This window comes from Marmota monax, unplaced genomic scaffold (assembly GCF_021218885.2).
Source record: "Marmota monax isolate L192 unplaced genomic scaffold, Marmota_monax_Labrador192_F-V1.1 WCK01_AAM20220418_F8-fsc00022, whole genome shotgun sequence".
NCBI classification, from domain to species: domain Eukaryota; kingdom Metazoa; phylum Chordata; class Mammalia; order Rodentia; family Sciuridae; genus Marmota; species Marmota monax.
This window is the reverse complement of record NW_026695215.1, coordinates 23882548-23902807: the sequence shown is the minus strand read 5'-3', so window position 1 is coordinate 23902807 and position 20260 is coordinate 23882548. Positions and strand designations below refer to the sequence as shown.

Below are 20260 nucleotides of genomic sequence, written 5' to 3'. Positions count from 1 at the left end.
CCACTCACTCATCTCTAGCAAAAGCTGTTATACAAGGGCTGAGCCTATAGCTCTGTGGTAGAGTACATCTGGGGATTTGACCCCAGAAACTGCAAAAATAACAAACAAAAAAAAAAATCAAAAGTGATTAAAATTTTCTTCCCTTGTACTTGTGTCAGGTATTTTTTATAAATACAGTTTCTTTTTATTTTTTGCACAATACTCTTTTATATATATATATATATATATATATATATATATATATATATATATATATATATATATATGTCATATATATATGACAGCGGAATGCATTACAATTCTTATTACACATATAGAGTACAATTTTTCATATATCTGGTTGTATATAAAGTATATTCTCACCAATTCGTGTCTTCATACCTGTACTTTGGATAATAATGATCATCACATTCCACCATCATTAACAACCCCATGCTACCTCCCTTCCCCTCCAACCCCTCTGCACTATCTAGAGTTCGTCTATTCCTCCTATGCTCTCCCTCCCTATCCCACTATGAATAAGCCTCTGTATATCAGAGAAAACATTCGTCATTTGTTTTTTGGGGACTGGCTAACTTCACTTAGCATTATTTTCTCTAACTCCATCCATTTACCTGAAAATGCCATGATTTTATTCTCTTCTATTATTGAGTAATAGTCCATTGTGTATATATGCCACATTTTTTTTATTCATTCATCTATTGGTTCCATGGTTTAGCTATTGTGAATTGTGCTGCTATAAACATTGATGTGGCTGTGTCCCTGTAGTATGCTGTTTATGGGCCAAGGACCTGAACAGACATTCTCAGAAGACGATATACAATCAATCAACAAATATATGAAAAAATGTGCATTATCACTAGCAATTAGAGAAATGCAACTCAAAACTATTTTAAGATTTCATCTCACTCCAGTCAGAATGGAAGCTATTATGAAGACAAACAATAATAAGTATTGGTAAGATGTGGGGGAAAAGGTACACTTATACACTGCTGGTGGGACTGCAAATTGGTGCAGCCAATATGAAAAGTAGTATGGAGTTTCTTGGAAAATTGGGAATGGAACCACCATTTGACCCAGCTATCCCTTTCCTCAGTCTATAAATACATTTTCTTAAGAAGAAGTTTCATTCCTATTAAGAAAACTAACATTTTCTACCTGCTATAGTAATGATAACTGCAATTTATTGAGCATCTTCTATGTTCTATTCATTGTGATAGATGAATCATTTTTAGAAGACTTTGAGCAGAGTCAGTGGACAAGCTTTCAAGAAAGAAAATTTAATTGCCTGTAGAATAACTCATCCCTGATGAATGACTCACTATGACAATGTCCATTGGAGCGGACTATGTTGTGTCCTAGGAGGTCTGAAGATTAAAGTTGCAATGTAAAAGAATGTGACTTTGCCAGCAATGGTGCTTTCCCTTTAAAAGATGTTTATTTTACTATATAGCATCATTTATTTTTTAATATTTTATGTTGCAACTATGAGTTAAGATGTTACATAATACCCATGTCTTTGGTTGGGTTCCTTCAAAGCAGTACCTGAGATGGATATTCTGGTGCCTGTATTTTATTATTGGAGAGCTGTCAGGATGGGGGGACCAGAATGGGACTGGGGGCTATGTTTGGACAGGGAAGGGACCTTTGCTGAGCAAGGATGTGGTCTCAGCTGGAGAACAGCCCAGCCTGATCATACAGAAGGATCTGGAGCAGGAGTAACACCACAGAGATGGTTCTACTTCTAGTCAGTCACTGGCCAAGACTGGCCCTGGGGTACAAGGGAGGCATCCTCCATTGATAAGAAGGCTTCCCTGATCAGATAGCAATTCTCTGGAAAGGGGAGAATCTGTGTGCTACTACTGTGGGTTCCATTGTGTCCTCCTAAATTTCATATACTGAAGTCCAAACCCAGCACTTGAGAATGTGACTGTGTTTGGAGCTCAGTCCTTTACAAAAGTAACTAAGCTAAAATGAGGCTGTTAGGCTAGCCCTAATCCAATTTCACTTGAGTCCTTATAAGAAGAGGAGACTAGGACATACAGAGAGATGCCAGGGCTGGTGTGAAGAGACCCAAGGGGCCATCCAAGAAAGGGGCCTCAGAGGATTTCAACCCCGCACTGTGATGATGGACTTTCCAGCCTCTGGAACCATGAGAAATAAATTTCTGTTGCTTAAACCACCCAACCTGTGATATCTTTTTATGGAAACCCCAGCTGATAGCAGCCAACACTCACAGCAGCTAGAGGATTTGTGTGACAATGATGTTTTAGGGTGTGCTTGGTAAGGCCATTTGGTAGGGCATCAATAGTATCCACTGTATCCACTTACAAAGGAGAAAACTGTGAATCAGAGAAGTGGAGGAGTCTGCCCAAGGTCATATAGCCAATAAGGACCCGAGGCAGGATTTGAACCCCTGTCACCCTATAGCTTGTCTTTCTCATCACTACTTCATGTCACCTCTGCTAATGGGAGGTAGTCTTTGTCAGAAGCAGCAGATATTGTCAGTTAACTTTGGCTTTGATTTTTGTCATTTCTTTTTTTTTTTTTTTCTAATTTGTGTTTACCTCACACAATGATGCTCCTGGGGAAACTGAGGCAGCTCAACATGGAAAATATAAATGTCTGTGTTCCTTTACAAGGTATTGCCTTTTACCCTATTGTTTTGAGAAGGTTGTAACATATTAATGATAGGTTTCTCCTTCATATGAGAAAATGATATTTTTATATAAAGCATTTCCTATTAAAAAATGAATTTGAGCAATCTTTTCCACACCCACAAATGTCATATTTAGGAAATGGGAAATTCTTTCAGACCTGCTCGTCAGTGTAAAAATAACTATTGTTCTGAGTACTGTTGCTCCCAATTTGTAATGAGAGAACATGGTCTTTGGAGAAGCCACATTGACATATAACAATAAATTGGTTTTTCTTATTACAGCTTTATAATAGCTTTTGTTCAATATTTTCTGGCTTGCTATAATATTGCTATTACCCTTTTTGAGAAAACTAGGAAATAAAGGAAAAATAAAGGACATCTCTGGGCATCTGTCTGCTGCTGAGGACCCCCACTGAGACTGCCCACCAAAACTGAAATAAATAGCATCCTCTCTTCATGAGGAGATTCTTTCCCCCATATGTTGGCTATAGTAAGAAAAATTTTTAAGAATTTTTAAAAAAATATCTTCAGGGTATTGTTTTACTTTATAGGAGAAGAGTGCAAGTGAGTCCGTTGGATTTCTCAAATCACAAGTCATTTGTTCACCTTTCCCAACAAACATTAATTCTGACACTATTATTAGATATGCAAACAGAAGTAGTGTAATCTTGTGGCTGGAGCAAAGTCTAGGGCACCTGGAGAAAGCTACAGTCTAATCGTGCATGCCATCACACTCTGAGTTATCTTGACTGAGTCCTCCAACTTTGTAGGCCTCTGGGAGGTTGCTGGGTATTTTAGTAAAAATGTGCTAGTCAGCTTTATATTACTATGACAAATACCTGAGATAATCAACTTATAAAGAGAAAATATTTATTTTACCTCATGGTTTCATAGGTTTTAGCCCAAGGATAGTTGTCCCCATTGCTTTTGGGCCTGGGGTGAAGCTGCATAGCAAGGTGGGGAGCACATGATGGAGCAAAGCCATTTACTTCCTGGCCATGGAGTAAAAGAGAGAAAATGAAACTGGGATCCCATTAGCTCCTTTCAGAGGATGCCCCCAGTGACCTACAACCTCTCACTAGGCCCCACCTCTTGAAAGTTCTGTCACCTCCCAAGAGCATCAAGAGATGGGGACCAAGCCTAAACCATACCAGAAAACTGTTTTCTGTTCAAAGGTGTGAACACATCTGAAATAATAAGTTCAAAATATGCGAGAAGGAGGAAAGGAAGCAGAGCTCTTAGGGAAAATAATCTGTCTCCTTCCTCTCCTACTCTCTTCTGCATCCCCTTCCTCTCCAAAAAAGATTAGCAAATTTTTTGCATATGATACTCTGTAGAAGTTTAAAAGGCCTTATCTCTTAGATACTATGCATTCATTTATTCAGCAATAAGTTTGGAGTGTCTCCTTTGCAACCCACATTGGACATACCCTGGAGAACAGGACATGTATGGCTCCTGCTTTCCTAGAGTTTGCTATCTGCCTGGATATTAGTAGAAATTGTTTTTTTATATGAGCAGACATTAAGTGCCAGTCAATTGTGCTAAGTTAGTGGTTCTCAAACTGAAGTGTAAATCATGATCACCATTTCCAAAATGCACATTGTTGGACCTCTACTCCAGTTTCTGATTCAGTGGATTGGAGACTGGGTGGAGGGTGGGGGTGGCTGAGAATGTGTATTTCTATTATGATTCCAGGGGCTGCTTCTGTTGCTGTTGTTGGGCCTTTCCTTTGAGAACCATTCTGCCAAGCCTGTCACATTCATTTACTCAAGTCTTATCGATATTTAGTATCATTTGGGATGGTGGCAGGTGCACAGGCTGAGATCTTCCTCCAAAATAAGTTTTTGTTTGTTTGTTTGTTTTTAGAGAAAATTTGATTTTGCCTTTAGGCGAAGTTACTGTTTTATGAAAATTGACTCTTTACGAAAAATTATTTAATGTATATCTGATCATTTCATAAGATTAAAGAGCTGGTGCAATAACAGATGAAGGAACAGGGAGGTTTTACTTAACAATTGTACCTGTTTGTCATTTTCTCTTTGAAGATCTTGATACAGAGCAATAGTTCTCAAAGTGCATTGCCAGAACAGCAACATCATTAGAAATGCAGGATCCCAGGCCCTATCCCCCTACCTACTGACTCATAAATGCTAAGTATACAAGCCAGGAATCTGTTTTAACATGCCTCCTAGGCGATTCTGATGCACACTCAAATTTGAGCACATCTAAGATAGAGGGGAGTGAGAATTGGGCTGAGTCTGAAGAAGGCCCCTGGCATTCAATATTCTCAGCTCCCTTAAGACAATTTGCCAGGATGACTAAGCTACAATTTTTTCTTTCTCATAAGTCAAAACTCTATCCTTTGTTGCCCAATATCTTTTAGAATTACTGGGAATGCAGTCATAACTTCAATCTGAAATAGCTTCACTAGCAAAGATGAAAATTCCTAGCTAATCATAATAGCACTGATTCAGTGACAGAAACAAAGGATTCAGATGATTTGCATTCTAATCTCTTGTCTACCATGCATGCAGCTGTGGTTTGTTATTAACCTCACTTTTCTTGTATGAAAAATGGTCAGAAAACAAATGTCATTGGTCTAACTTGAAGAGTCGTTGCAAAGATCAAATGGAATAATAGATATGAATGTGCTTATGAAAGTATGCACTGCTGTGCAAACACAAAAATTTTAAATATGAGCTGCTCACACTTATCTCTTTGCTTCCCTATTAATAAAATTGGAATAGTTCGTTACTCAAAACTCCATGGAGATTGTGATTTAGACAGCTAATAGCACAATTTGAGCTCTTCTAAAGTATATTCTGTGGTTCATGTTTTGTCTTTAACAAACAAAGGTTGGAAGATGTGGAAATAGAATAGAATATTCTGTACTTTATTATGGTGTTTCTATATAATATATGATAGTACTTTTCTTTGAAGTGGTCACATTCTAGATCAATGGTTCTCAGAATGTGGTCCCTGGACCAGTATCAATAGCATCATCTGAGAACTTGTTAGATATGCAAATTCTCCCAGTCTACCAAATCAGCTGTTTGGGGAGTAGGGCCCAGCATTATGTTCACTACAGGCTCTGCAGGTGGTCCTGATGCTCAGTCTAGGCTTAGAGGAAGAGATTTATGTGTGTCTTAATTGAAGGATTTGACAAAGGCCACCCTTTTCTCTAGCTTAGATATGCAGCATCTTTGTCCAAACTCAGACAGTAACTATTGGATTCCTTCATAACCACACTCTGTCACTGCCCACCCAGTGCAGGAAATCTGAAATGCTACTGCAGTGTGTCTGTTATGAAACTGACTTCAGGGCGTGAGGAAATTAAAGTTATTTATCACAACCCATTTTCTCCTCTGTGACAGGGGAAATGAGGCTTAGCTAACAAGGCTTCAAATTGGGCTCATGCACAAACAACACACAGCTTGACAAACACAGTTTAAGCAGGCTTACATTTCTTTGACTTCCCCTTTGAAACTGAGCCCTTTCTTAAGCAGCACAGAGGTATGTTGAGCTTACTTAAAAAGTGCTGGAGATGGAATCATCCCAGTCTGATCTTGTTTTGAATACCATTTTATACTTGTTATGTATTTGTGATTATCTAATTTCATATTTCTTCCTGGTGTGGGTATTAACTGGAAAAAGTACAGTGGTTCCCATACTACTTCCGACCATAACTAACATTTATTGGGTACATCCCATAGTGTGGTGAATAGTGCACAATTCTGTGAGATGTATATTATCATCTCTATTTTATAAATGAAAAATCTGAACTGCTGAAAGTTTAATTAATGCCCAATGTTATGAAGCTATTTTTAAGTCCTGATTCAGTGCAGGTCTTTTTGAGGCCCAAGCCAGCATTCTAAACCAAATTGTGGATTGAGAAGTTACTTTAGGGAGTAACAAATAGCATTTTTAAAGAATTGAATAGAATGGAAAACACCAGAATATAGCACATGTAGTTTGGGCAGTAGGTCTTGATGCATGAAACTTTTGTTTTAACTCCAAAGATGCATGTATATACACACATATAAGTATGTTGCTGTGTACTGGGAACAAAATAGAATATATTTTTTACTGTATCATACTCACATTTGAAAGCAAAGTTGGGGTTGGGAGGAACAAATAGAAAGAGAAAAAGTGAGAGCAAGAGGGAAAAGTATGAAAGAGTAAATGAATGACTAACTATAAAAGAGACACAAGACTGAAGGAGGAACAGTAGAAGGGAACAAGAAGGGAAAGGATGGCAACTCTGTAAAAGAGAATAGAGATTTGGGTAAAGTCTAGGGAGGAGGAGGTCATATGGAAGTCACATGACTCCGTCCACCATTCCATTCAGCATATGCTCCTACTTGATGGCAAAACAGAGCTCTCTTGTTGGATTTTAAGCTTTCATATACTTCTCATGCTGTTATTCCTATTCTGAATGCAAGTTGAATATTTTTATAAAGTGTGGTTCCTATATCTAAATCATCTATCTCATCTGGCTCTCAACACAAAATCAGTGGTCTTAAGGGGAAACAGGTTTTGTTGAAATCAATGAATGTGTAAGATCCTCAATGTGCCCCTTGCAAAGTTGGCAAAGGCTATTTTGAATACATGTAATTTTTGTCTTTTTAGCAGACTAATTTTGATTCCACTGCATAACCTCTTGTGTTTTAGTGGGAAAACACAGATAACAAATAGATATTAAAGCCTTTTATTGCCAGGAAACTCTACATCCATTAAGAATTTTACTTTCAAAGAATTCTGGAGTTGATTAATAAAAAACCCATTTTCAAACTTGTGGAAATTGAGTGAATATTTGCATGAAGCTTCCATACATACAGATACTTTCAAAAGCATCTTATTATTGAATCTTCATAACTACTTAGGTAGATTGCCCGCATGTAAATTTTACTGAGAAACTGGAGCTCAATAAGTTTAAGTACCTTGCCCAAATTTTTCCATAGAAGGAGATAAAGATAGATTCAAACCTTAATTCTTAGACTCTGAATGTTTTTTCCACTAGACAAAAAGAATAAAAAATGGATCGAAAAACAGTGCTTTGTGTCACAATTTAGAAGAACAATTTTGTTTGTAAGAGTGTGGTGCAAAATCTAAAATGCCCACTCTTTTCCTCTGGTAGCATATCGTTATGTAATTTCTTCCACTCCCACCCCAAAGATATTTCTCTATTTCTAGGCTCCCATTAGCAAATTAGAGTTGATATTGCTATACTTTCTTGTGATCCATCCTTGGCCTTTCTTTGTTGAAGATTATTGAAAGTACCAATTCTCTTGCAGTGGCTAACAGTGTTGTATCTAGTAATGGGTTATTGGCATCAACTAAAGTGGGTATTCTTTCCTTTTTATTTTTCCTTTTTTTTTTAAAGAATAGATGTTGTTGTCAGTGTAAATAGGACCCACCAGAGTGAATTACATTTTAAAAGCCTTCATAGCCTGTTAGAAAACAATTGTGATATTTTCCCCAGCTTGCCAAAATACCATTGCTTTATATCCTGTCCATCTTATTTGGTCCCACTACTAATATTTTATTTAAGAAAGAAACTTCCAGAAGAATGCTAGCCATTTCATTCCAACTATCTCTGCTAAAAACTTTGTGTGTTGTAATAAGACCTTTTCACCAGTGTATTTTGTCCTTATTTTTCTCCTAAATCCCCTCATTTTTAATAAGGATTCATGCTCCATTTCTTCTTGTTTTATGGACTTCATCTCCTACCTTCTAAAGGTAGCTGTAAATGAAAGTGTCTTTCCTTTCCTCCACTGGTTTCATTTGCTGAGTGTTTATTATATTAAATAATATATTTTTAAGAAGCTAAGATTCATCCCTACATTCCATAACAGCTTTGTCAGCCCAAATAAAATATACATCTCTGGGACAACATGGGGGATCCTAGCCTCATTACAATTTTACTAACTGATTGTTGTTTATTTCAGAAATCCCTGAAGACCCTCTTGTGGCTGAAGAGTATTATACAGATATGTTTGATTCCTGCTCTGAAGATAGTGAGGAGCAGGAAGAAGAAATAGTGTTCTCAGGACTGGAGGGAGAGGTCAAGGAAGAGGGACCCCAGCCAGCTTATAGAACAAACCAACAGGTACCTGCCGCTCCAGTCAGAAGTAGTGGAATTATCTGAGGTACTGACTAGACATCTCAGAAAGACTGAAGGAAGTCTTAAAACCTGAAGTGGAGGACAGGAGCACTAGAATATTTTTATGATGGCTCCATGTATAAACCTTCCAAGGGGCAGGGGCAGGTAGGATTTTAAGAATCTACTCTGGGCCAAGTTGACAAGGGAAGGACCAACATACATAGCATTTATTGGAGGAGCAAGGGGATGATGCACAGTACATTGTTTGCACACCAACAAGTGCCTCAGATGCAACTATTGAATAAACAATGCATATGTCTGTTTAGAAGGGACAATGAGATTTTTAATATAGTTTTCTGCCTGGTAATCAAATGTAGAGTCTTCATTTTTACAAATTTAATACAAATACATATTTGTAAAGACTGACTTTGTTCTGGCCATAACAGATGATATTTCTAGCTACTTTCAGCTTCTGAGGGCCCATCCTTACACTGCTGAGTCTTTCTAAGTGTATACCCTCATATAGAGCTCTTTAATTGTGGCATGACTAAGCCTGATGTGAGTAATAGGCCAAGAAATGGTCCTGACGTATGTTTTCTCTGTTGGGTGTCTGTAGGAGATTTAAGCAAGAGGTATGTGAAGAGAAAGCAGATGCCTATGGGAAATTTATGAATATGTACCTCATTTTCTTCTTGAACCATAAACCTGGCTATCTTTCCAAGCCTATGCTACCATGAGGTACAGAAGCTTTTTATTAAAAACTGGAAACTATTCAGCTACTAAAATAAAACTCAATCAGGGGTACCTGAGTCAATGGAAACTTAATTTGGGGAGATGATTTTTGTAGTACATAAACTACAAAAGGTTGTACATAAACCATTCAACCATTTTTAATGAAAACTGCGTAATCGATCATAATATGCAATAAAACCAACAAGAGATGTTTCTCAAGTTCTACAGAAGAGAAAAAGAGAAAAGAAGGGAGAAAGGAATTAGTAGGGAATAGGTGTAAGACTAAGCAGAGAAAGAAATGAGAGAAATAGAAAAAAGAGAAAGGATGAAAGAATTTAAGAGACAAATACATGAGACGATAAATAAATTATTGACAAAAAAACAGAATGAAAGTGGGGTAAGATTCATAATGCCAAAATACAAGCTTTCCTTTTAGCATTTTCCCAACTTTTCCAATGACTGCAGGGGGGATAAAAACAAACCAGAGCCTACTACTGTAAATTGAAAATATAATTTCCAGTTGCTTCTGTGCTGTTGTTATAAACAACTGAAACAAATGTTATTACAATATTATAGTAACTTTATTCTGCACCTGTTGTTGCAAAACATGATATGCAAAATTCATACTCAGTATTTTGCTCTCAGAGCCTCAATTTTTTAATAAAATAATTCAACTCAGAAAACCACATGAAAAAAATACACTGCAGACACCACCCAGGTCAAGAAATAAAGCTCCGAAAGCTTTATCTTTTCCATTGTTGCCAGAACTTAGGGTTGGAAATCAGATTTCTTATATCTGAATCTAGCCTTTCTCACTTTTGGATCTCATGCAGGTTACTAAACTTCACTGTGCCTCTGGTTTCTAACTTGTAAAATGGGAGGAAAATGGTTCCTACCTCATAGAGTGGGTTTTTTGTTGTTGTTTGTTTGTTTGTTTGTTTTGGGTCCCAGGGATTGAACCCAAGGGTGCTTAACCACTGAGCCACATCTCCAGCACTTTTTAAATATTTTTTTTAGAGACAGAGTCTCACAGAGTTGCTAAGTGCCTCACTAAGTTGCTGAGGCTGGATTTGTACTCCGATCCTCCGGTTCAGCCCCCTGAGCCTCTGGGATTACAGGCATGCCACAGCTTCCAGCTCCATAGAGTGGTTTTAAGATTAAATGAAATAATTAATATAAAATATATATCATAGATCCCAGAACGTAATTATGTACTTAATAAATATGCAATAACTTAGCTATTATTGTGAAGTTACCCAGACATCCTGTGGCCTTTTTATGATACCAATAAAACTCTTTAAAGTGAGATTTTACAATTGTAGATGGACACAATACCTTTGTTTTGTTTATTTATTTTTTATGTGGTGCCAAGGATTGAATCCAGTGCCTTATAAATGCCAGGTGAGCGCTCTACCACTAAGCCACAACCCCAGCCCCACAATTGTAGTATTTCTTAAAATCCTTCTTCTTGTGTCTTAAGGCATGTGAAAATATGAGGACAGGGATTTTGCTTTCTGGCCTGTGTATCTGTCACATGTTATATGACAATTTGGGTTGATTTAAGATAATCAGTTGGGGCAAGGTGCTAAGTCTTCTCACATACATGATGGTGTTTTTTCTCACACATTCTGTTGGACAGTTATTCTCATTCCTGTTTTCCAGATGAGGAAAAAGTGTGTTTCTGAGAGAGGAATAACTTGCCAGCAGTCCAGCTAGGGAAGAACCTGCTTCCAGCCTAGGGCAGCCATATTCCTAAGCCAGTGTTTTATCCTACTACACAAGGTATATCCATCTAGCATGGACTTGGTATAGTGGAAACAGGAGTGGAAATCACAACTGAATATTGTATTAGAGATGGGTAATTACAACCCCATTTTGTTATTGTCTTTGCTTTTTTCTTCTTCTTCTTCTTCTTCTTCTTCTTCTTCTTCTTCTTCTTCTTCTTCTTTTCTTTCCTTCTTTCCTTCCTTCCTTCCTTCCTTCTTTCTTTCTTTCTTTGTACTAGGGAGCTAACCCAGAGGCACTTAACCACTGAGCTACATCCTCAGCCTCTTTTTATTTAGAGGCAGGATCTTGCTAAGTTACTTAGAGCCTCATTAAATTGCTGAGGCTGGTCTTGAACTTGTAATCTTCCAGCCTCAGCCTCAGCATGTGCCACCACACCCAGCTCCCTCTGTGGTTTTGTATGTTTTGTTTTGTTTAAAAACTAATTCGATGTAGTTTCTCCATTCCAAAAAGTGGTGGGTGGGAGGATGTCATGGATGTTAGTTCTTCCATTTTGATTTAGCAACACATTAATTACACTTCAGCACTCAGTGAAGAGACCCAGTCACTTCACATTTTGAATTATGTGAAACCTACAGCCTTCTCTGACATTTACCTCTTTTCTCCAGTCTTGTCCTTGAGCCCTGAGTATGCTAGGGTCTGTTTGGGTGGTCATTATACCCATGTTTTTTTTTTTTTATAATCAGAGCGAAGTTAATTACGTTTTCTCCTGATGGGAATCATATTTTGAGGGGGAAGTGTTTTCAGAAATATAAACAGCTACAGGCTTCATCGTGATTGATTCCTGCGTCTTGGTGCCAACCATGACAATCTTTGCAGCAGTGGCATCTCCAGAGCAGTTTTATTAAGCATCTAATTGCTATTGGTTGCCAGTTGTTCCTTTGCTGAGAGAAGCAAAACATCAATGACACCTTTATCACAAGCCACTATCATATTGTTGATGGCTACTCTGTGAAGTCTGTGTTTCCCAAATTGAACCAGTCTCTTAGATCTCAGAAGAATAGAGTTCATAGTTGCCATCACAACAGGGTTGTCCACAGCATTTGTAGGACCCATCACTGAAAGCATTTCATGTGCTCTGATGGGCAAGTCTTGGGGTTTCAGGCTGATGAGTGTTTTCATTAGTTCTTCTCTCTTTTCCTTACTGCCTTGCCCATTGTTTCCCTCTCCAAGACTAATAAACGGCTCAGGTGCACTAGTGATACACGTACAAGATGGGCAATAATGACTTGACACAGAACTCCCTCCACAAAGCTCTGTTTAATGCAGGCCACATTCAATGAGTCTTGTTTTAAAAAGGCTTTTCAGGACCATGGTATTTGTTTCTGCTAAGATGAAGGACTGCAGCTAATTCAGAAGTTTTCAGATCTTTCAGTGGTCTGAAAGTCTCTCTGAACACTAAAGCCTTAGGAAAAGAAGAAATACTATTCCATTTGAAATGTGGCCACAGAGAGAAAACTGTATACAGAGTAAGTAAGGTTTAAGGTTTCCCCTGGGGACCCTTGGATTAGACCATTATGAAGATAGATGCCTCAAGAGTTATCAATGAAGCATTAATCTGATCTTAATTATTGGAACAATAGCAGCTACCATTCCCAGAACCTTCTTTTCATGCTCAGTACTTTATATTCTGAGTCATCTTAGATCCTCTGGGAAGTGGATGATAAGACACAACTAGAAATGAGGTGCCCGTAGATAGGGAGCATCAAACTGTGCTGAAGGAGGGAAGGAAGGAGGAAGGGAGGAAGGAAGGATGGAAAGAAAAGGAAAAAAGTGGAACAAAGGAAGGAAGGAAAGACTGGGTAAAGGAAGAAAGGAAAAAAGAAGGGAAGGAGCAGGGTAAGAAGGAAGGATTAATTGTGCAAAAACTTTAAAGTGCAGTCCTGAAAAAGGCTTGGAAGCTGATACAGGTGGCCTCACAGCGAAGACTTCCATTTGTAGGAGTGCTGCACTGGGGAGGAATGGCCTGGCTCTAGCATCCCCTCTGCGCTCAGACTGGCAGGGAACCATCTAGGAAGAGCACAACCTCCCGTGGGGCTGGGACTTGTCAGGTCCTTAGGCTCATTGATGCAGGCTGTCCTTGAAGGAAGTTGTGACACACCTCATAGCTGCCACAGATAAATAATTTAATTCTTGTAATGGACCCTTTGATGTATGTATTCTAGGTGAATTGTATCAAACCAGAATTTAACTAACTGGATTCTAATAAGGGAATAGGGTAAAGGAGAAAGTGAGGGTAGGAGAAAGGAAGGGGCTTGAATTAAGGATTTTAGGCAATTCTGCCTGATATTTCAGAACGTGAATATCCCAGAGTGAGATGAGCTGTGAGCTGTAAATCCAGAGTCCTCCTGCTGCATTTCAGTTCTTGTGTGTCTCTCATATTATGAGACTCTATTGCTTCAATTGTTGCACTTAGATTTACAGTCTCTTGTAATTTAAAGGTATGTATTTTTAAATGTAATCCTCAGTGCAAGTCAACCATCTCATTTGTTGCTCAAAAAAGCAAGAACAGTGGGAGATATTTTGTGTCTAATTGATTTTGCATAAATGCCAACTATAAATCCCAGGTCCCTTGAAAGATGAGACTGCTGTGACATCCCAACCTCACGTAAGAGGAAACTGAGGCTTAGGGAGGTCATTTATCCAAGGTTACATAGCTATAAAATAGCAGACCTTGACTCTCTGTTTAGCCCCTATTTTATATAGTATTTACCCAACAATGATAATCCCTCCTTTGCTAGTGGTGATAGAGGAAACACATGAAATACAAAGGAACAGTTGAGGGGCCATTGCATTATCTGGTACCATGGCAAGATCTGTTTTACTAAGCAGAATTACTGAGCTTTGTACAACGCAAAATTTATACCAGTTCTAGGAACAATGCTGAATTATGAAAAGTAAATTTTTAAAAAAATCACCTCTTTCCTCTGTGAAGGGATACAGATTTATCTCCTTCTACTCTGTTTTTTTTCTTTTAATAGAAGATGCTAGAATTCTTGATTGCCAATAAGGACAGTGGTGTACCTGCTATTTTACATGATCTGACCTAATTCATTTAATTGCATACATGGGAGAAAACACTTTCTGTCTTGAATTAACCTTAAAAGTCATCAGTTCTAAGGAGCAGCCTGCCAATGATTGCATGCTTTTGAGTCATTTCTCTATCAGTATTCACATGGGCTGTGTCCCAGGCTATAAAGTAGCCAGGCTTGCTGAGGTGTTAATGGATACTACCAGTTTGCTGTGCCATTCCTTCAGGTGACTGGCCTTCTGTAGACTTAATGTGTGTTGTTCAAAGAAGTGACTTCAGTGTGTCAGTTTCTACTCATCCCAGATCTCATTGCTGCTCCCTCTGTTTTTGCAGGGCATAGCACAGTAGGCCTTAGTTCTTACTTTCTTTTAATAGATCCACTATTTTGTTTCAGAATATTCCTACATTTCTTGCTCCAATATCAAAACATGAAAAAGAGAGAGACATTAGAGTGGATAAAGACAAAGTCACACTAAGCAGGAATTCAAGTTTCTGCATTTGTTTCAGTGTAAATGAAGTTATAGGTCACCAGCCCTATGGTCTCCCTGTTGGTAGATGAGCAGAGGTCCACCAGCTGATGAGGGAGCAAAGGGACAGTGACCTACAGTGTGAGATTCCCTGTGTTCTGCTTCTGGAGCTGGGAAGAGTGTGGTGGAGACTTTTATAGAACTGATAATACCAACTGCTATGGTACCTTTAGAATTTTCTTTCCAACAACCTTATCCCTGTCATCTATCCTAGACCAATTCTAGTTTCCCTAGCTATCATCAGGGCTGAGGTTCACCGAGTATACAGTAAAAAAAATAAATAAAAAAGCCTTCAAAAAACATGTAAATCTTTGTTAACAATCCTTGCAACAGAAAAATTAAAAGGTGCATCCCACTATTTTGTTTTAAATTCCACAAAGATTTAATTTTCTGAGTATTTTATTCACATAGTAAGGAGAGTGAATACCATTTCATGGTATCCAGCCTAGAAGGAAAGGAGTGTGACGTGTCAGTGATGTTGTTGGAGGTGCCATCTTTCCTGTATGACCTGCCAATCTGGAGATACGTGGGGGCACATCATACTTGAGAATGGCAGTAATCACAGTTAATCAAGCAAAACTGTGTTGCAGTATGCCAGGTGCTCTGCTAAGCTCTCTGCATGCCTTATCCCATCTTGTACTCACTCATCTTGTACTCTATGGGGTTCATATTTTCCATCCCATTTTACAAATTAAGAAATTGTGACTAAGAGAGGATAATTAATTTAACCTAGATCACTGAATCCAATGACAAACTGAGATTCAAACCAGCAGATAGGTACTGTGTTAACCACTAGTCATTTGGGGCAGGTATAGAACTCAATGTAGAAGTTAGTCAATGAGAAGAAAAGGAGATGCTTACGTCCTAAAGGAAAGCTCCACCAATGTGAAAATGGACTATGACCTGATTATTTTAAATCATATTTAAATCACAGGACATGGTTTTCTGCTTTCTCTGTAGGATCAAAATGAGAATAAAACTAGAACTGGAGTTGAAAGTAGTAATCTGCAATAAATAAGTGTGTGTCATCAGGGCTTCCTTTTGGAATTTGAAAATATTTCTCTCTTTATCCCAATAAATTTCCCTTAAATTGCAGGATTTTCTTTCCTAGATTACTAGACAGGTGGTATGTGAAGAATTAATCCAGATCAAGGAGAGGTGGCTTACCCTCCACACGAATGGAACTCTGGGAGTGGGATGTAGCAGAGAGAGAACTGATTTCACCAGCTCCTGGAAAATCTATTACCCCTGTTCTTGGGCAGGTGTTATGTCACCAGTCCATCAGCCCAACTTTCTTTTTTATTCTCTTCATCTTTTACATTTCCAAACTGTATTCCAAAATAACTTGAGTTCTGTCATCAAATACCTATAAATGTCTCTGACACCCTAAAGCAACCCCGCAGCCCCTGACTTGCCGGGAACCTGGGCATTAATAAGACAGCTGCAGTTAGAAGACCTTAATAATGCAGAGTAAACAAGATGCAAGCACTGAAATGGAGTCATTGACGTGACATTGCCAGTCACATTTCAGTGATTCTGAATTTAGCAACAGAGGTACTTAGTGTTATAGGAGTTAGGGAGGCTTGTTTACAGTTCGAGTTTTGCAGATACAGCTCTATGTTGCCATCACTACACACATTTGAGGGCAGAAGGCAACCAACAGCCTTGAGATATGAGTTAAGATCTCAGCTTCCTGATTCCGGGGTAACCCCCATAAAAGTGCCATCAGCTCTGTACTCTGACTTTGCATTAAACAATATCCTCTGCCTTCCCATGAATTATGAATGCATGTAAGCAAGTACTTGACTTTTAATGAGATCAAACTGAGATGTGAAAGGTACATCTGAGTGTGCAGAAAATGGATAAGGTCACCTTAGTGTTTTGGTTTCTGTAACTTAGTGACATTTGGGGATGTTGTTGTAGATCCAATTTGAGGAGAGTAAATAATTGCTTAGTAATGTAACTGGCAGAAAAGAAAGTAGATGAGTTGTTACTTGGACCATTCATTTATATATTATGTATTCGAGTGTTCTAGGCAACTGAATATATGGTAGTGAACAAATAGACACAGCCCCACTCTGATGGACATATCAGTCTCATGTATTTGAATAGTCTCTATTGACTGACAACTCCTCAATGTGTCTTCCATTCATCACTTGTCTCCCCAGAACTCTAGGCTTACATACCTAGTATGCCAGGGAGTAGAATTAGAAGTCATATGGACCTCTGATAAACACACCAAGCATGTTTCTGCCTTTGGAAGTCTGGAGTGCTCTTTCCACCAGATGAACAAGTCATTTTCTCCCTCTCTGTCTATAAGTCTTGGCTTATATGTACTATCATTGGAGAGAACTCTGCCCACCTTAAATAAAATAGTATTTGCTGGCCTGAGAATCCATTTTCTGCCTTTCCTCCTTATTTTCCTCCATAGTCTTTCTCACCATCTGAGTTACCACTATTTACTTGCTTATTCATTTATGATCTACTGCTTCATATTAGAATGAAAGAAAACAGGGCAGAGATGCTATGTTTTTTTTCCATTGCTGAATCCCCTACACCTTAAGTAGTGTTTGGCACAGAGCAGATTCTCAGTAGGTATTGTGAAATACACGAATAAATGAATGAACATAATGTATGATCTAGTGGGGCAGGTGGTCAATAAGCCAATACACAAACAAACAAGTAAGAGCAACCATGAAATGAAGAAGCTGAAGTGGTAGAAGATATGAGCTTTCAGGGGGTGTTGAGAGACTTACTAAGAAGAGTCAGGGAGAACTTTTAGGAGAAGCTTTTCAGCTGTGACCTGAAGGATAGAAAGGGGCCAGATGCTATGAGATAAGGAAAAGAAGTTGGAGAGAAGTGTTTCAGGGAGAGGGAACAGAATGCAGAAAGGCCCCTGATTGTGAAAGGGCTGGGCAAGTTCTAGAAGCTGTGTAGTGAACAAGAAGGTCATCTGAGGTTGGAGATGCCAGACCAACTGTAGTTATACCATGAAGACCTTGTAAGGAGAGTGGATTCTAAGTGAAAGGCTAATTCAGTGGAGAATAACTGAAACAAAGCCTTAAATGAATCTATTGTGATATAAATGAGAACAAGGGTAGAGACTTGGCTGGAAGGAGGCCTGGGGGAACTGTTGGGGATGACAGATTTCTTTACACTTGTTTTGGACTGTGTCTATTCAGGTGTACAACTCAGAATTATACACTTAAGATATATGCATCTTGGTGTATGCAGAGTTTATCTCAATAAAAACATACATCATCAACATTGCTATCGAGAGAGGGAAAAATAATAGAAAACTGCAACAGAGTTTCAATATTCTTGCACATTCATGAACCATGTGAGTCTCAGTCTGTACTGAGGTCACTTCCTGGCTGCTTATAGTCAGGGGGATCTTTGCAGGTTCCAGGAGGTTCTGGGTACAACCAAATGAGGTCTCTTGGGAGGAAAAGTAGGTCCAGAATGATCATGGGTGAGTAAGAAAGAGGGTTCTGCATGGTTTGTGGGATGACTCTGAGAGAAGAAATGACCAAGAGGTTAAATAAATCAGTTCACTTACACCTACACACTCACTGATATAGGGGACAAGTGAGTGTGAACATGTGCCTGGGGTCTCAGTAAAATGAAGCTCAGCTGAGCGCTTCTCTGTGATTGGAGCCATCCCGGAAGGTTGTGTCTGCTTCATGCACATATTTATAGATCTGTGCCTGCTCTGGGTTGTTCAACAGATGGAGAACCTGGTGTCAGGTCTGGCAGCATACCATGAAGGCATCTGTGCATCTCTTCCCATTCATTTCGAGCAGCTTTCAGCCATTGGAAACCTAATTCACTTCTCTAACTGTGAAACTCTTTGTATTGGTATCTACCAAGCCTTCTCTGAATATGCCTTTGGGAGTCAGCATAGCCCCCCACCTAGGAGAATACTGAGGATGCTAGATGTAAATAGATGGTTGAGTTTGCACTGCCTCAAGTAAAAGGACCAGTGAGCAGAATAATCCCTTGAAAGGCTCTTGAAAATGTCTAAAAATAGATAAACAATTTCAAAGGGACTGTTTGTTGGTGCCCAGACTGAGTCCTCATTCTAAACCATGTTCTTATGGCAGTGAGGTGCTTACATTTACTCACTCTTGTGGTTGCAAAGCAAGGCCATCCACAGAGCTGAAGCAACCATGGAGATCCTCGGTCATTGATTCTGTGTGATCACACCAGAAGGATTTCAGACAAGTCACTCAGAGTAGTAGAGATGAGTTTATTAAAGGGGCCAGGAAAAGGGGAAAAGGGAATACTCCAAAGAGAAAAAGGGAGAGTGGTTCCTCTTGGAGAGGGACAGCACACCCTCCTGCCCTCTTGTTTTACTGGGGTTGGGGTCCTAGGGAAGGTTCTTGACTTGTGACTGACATCAGGATTACATCAGTCCCCACAGTGATGGTCTTACTCCATGGAGGGGATATTTTACTGTGATAATGACATGCTAGATCCAAGGCAACTCTGGGTCACCTTGGCCTGTGCTGACCAGTTCTGATTAGACTTGTTCTTATAGATTTTATGGTTGGGTATTTGCTTCTCATTTTCCTTATTTATTCATATTATCTCATTTTCTGAGTTCTGGAATCTGGTGTATGTAAAGATCACAGAATGCCCTGCTTCAGGATAACTTGTATTCTTCTTATCAGTAGCAAGGAGCCTGTTAGGTCTGCATTTCTCCTGCAGATAATAGGTTGTTTGCTGAGGAATATGGCGTATCCTATCTACTTAAGCCAGGCAGGGCCACAGCAGCTTCAGGCAAATCACCCTTCAAAATAAAGCATTCTGGGTCACAGCACAGTCTATACAATTATCCCTTTAAACCTCCTGTTTTCACCACTCATGTCTGTTCCCTATCAATATCACATATTTGTCACCAAACATAATATTGTGTGCAGCTATCATTTTACAAATATCATGGTTAGTTCTTTCCATTATTTATCCCTATATTCAACTTTAACAAGTACTATAGAAATTGTTTTCATTTTCTAACTTTTAAACCAGACCCTCTCCATTGGTTTATCATCTCCAACATTTTTCTTAACCAAAGGCTTTTTTTTTTCTTTGCCAACTTATAATTATTTCTCCTTTTAAGTCATTTAGAGAGAGGAAGAGATTCACTAGGATAAGTGGAGGAGAGAGAGATGTAGTGTCTTATGCCTATGTGTCTTGTCCTCTTGACTCCTTCCTCTGCATCTTGATCCACATGATGGCTAAGAGTTCTTAGCCTTGGACAACAAACCTTTTGGTACTAGCCTTCCCCCAAGAATGTCTTCTTATTGATTTTTTTCCCCAGTAGGTTGGCAGAGCCTCTTTTTCTTCCTCATTTTACCTATCTCACTGAGTTCAGTGGCAGTTTGAATGATATACCATGACTGGAGTCTCTTGAATGAGTGATT

At 38.8% G+C, this 20260-nt stretch overlaps 1 protein-coding gene across 15 annotated transcripts in view; it reads left to right on the top strand.

The window, feature by feature from the left end:
- The window catches only part of Nek11 (NIMA related kinase 11), a 341889-nt gene that overhangs the window by 212475 nt on the left and 109154 nt on the right, over window positions 1-20260 (top strand). For all 15 annotated transcript variants that reach the window (XM_058574948.1, XM_046431465.2, XM_046431459.2 and 12 more), the window contains one exon: window positions 8608-8768. In XM_058574948.1, the coding sequence (XP_058430931.1) occupies window positions 8608-8768 (161 nt within the window). The remainder of the gene's footprint in view (window positions 1-8607; window positions 8769-20260) is intronic.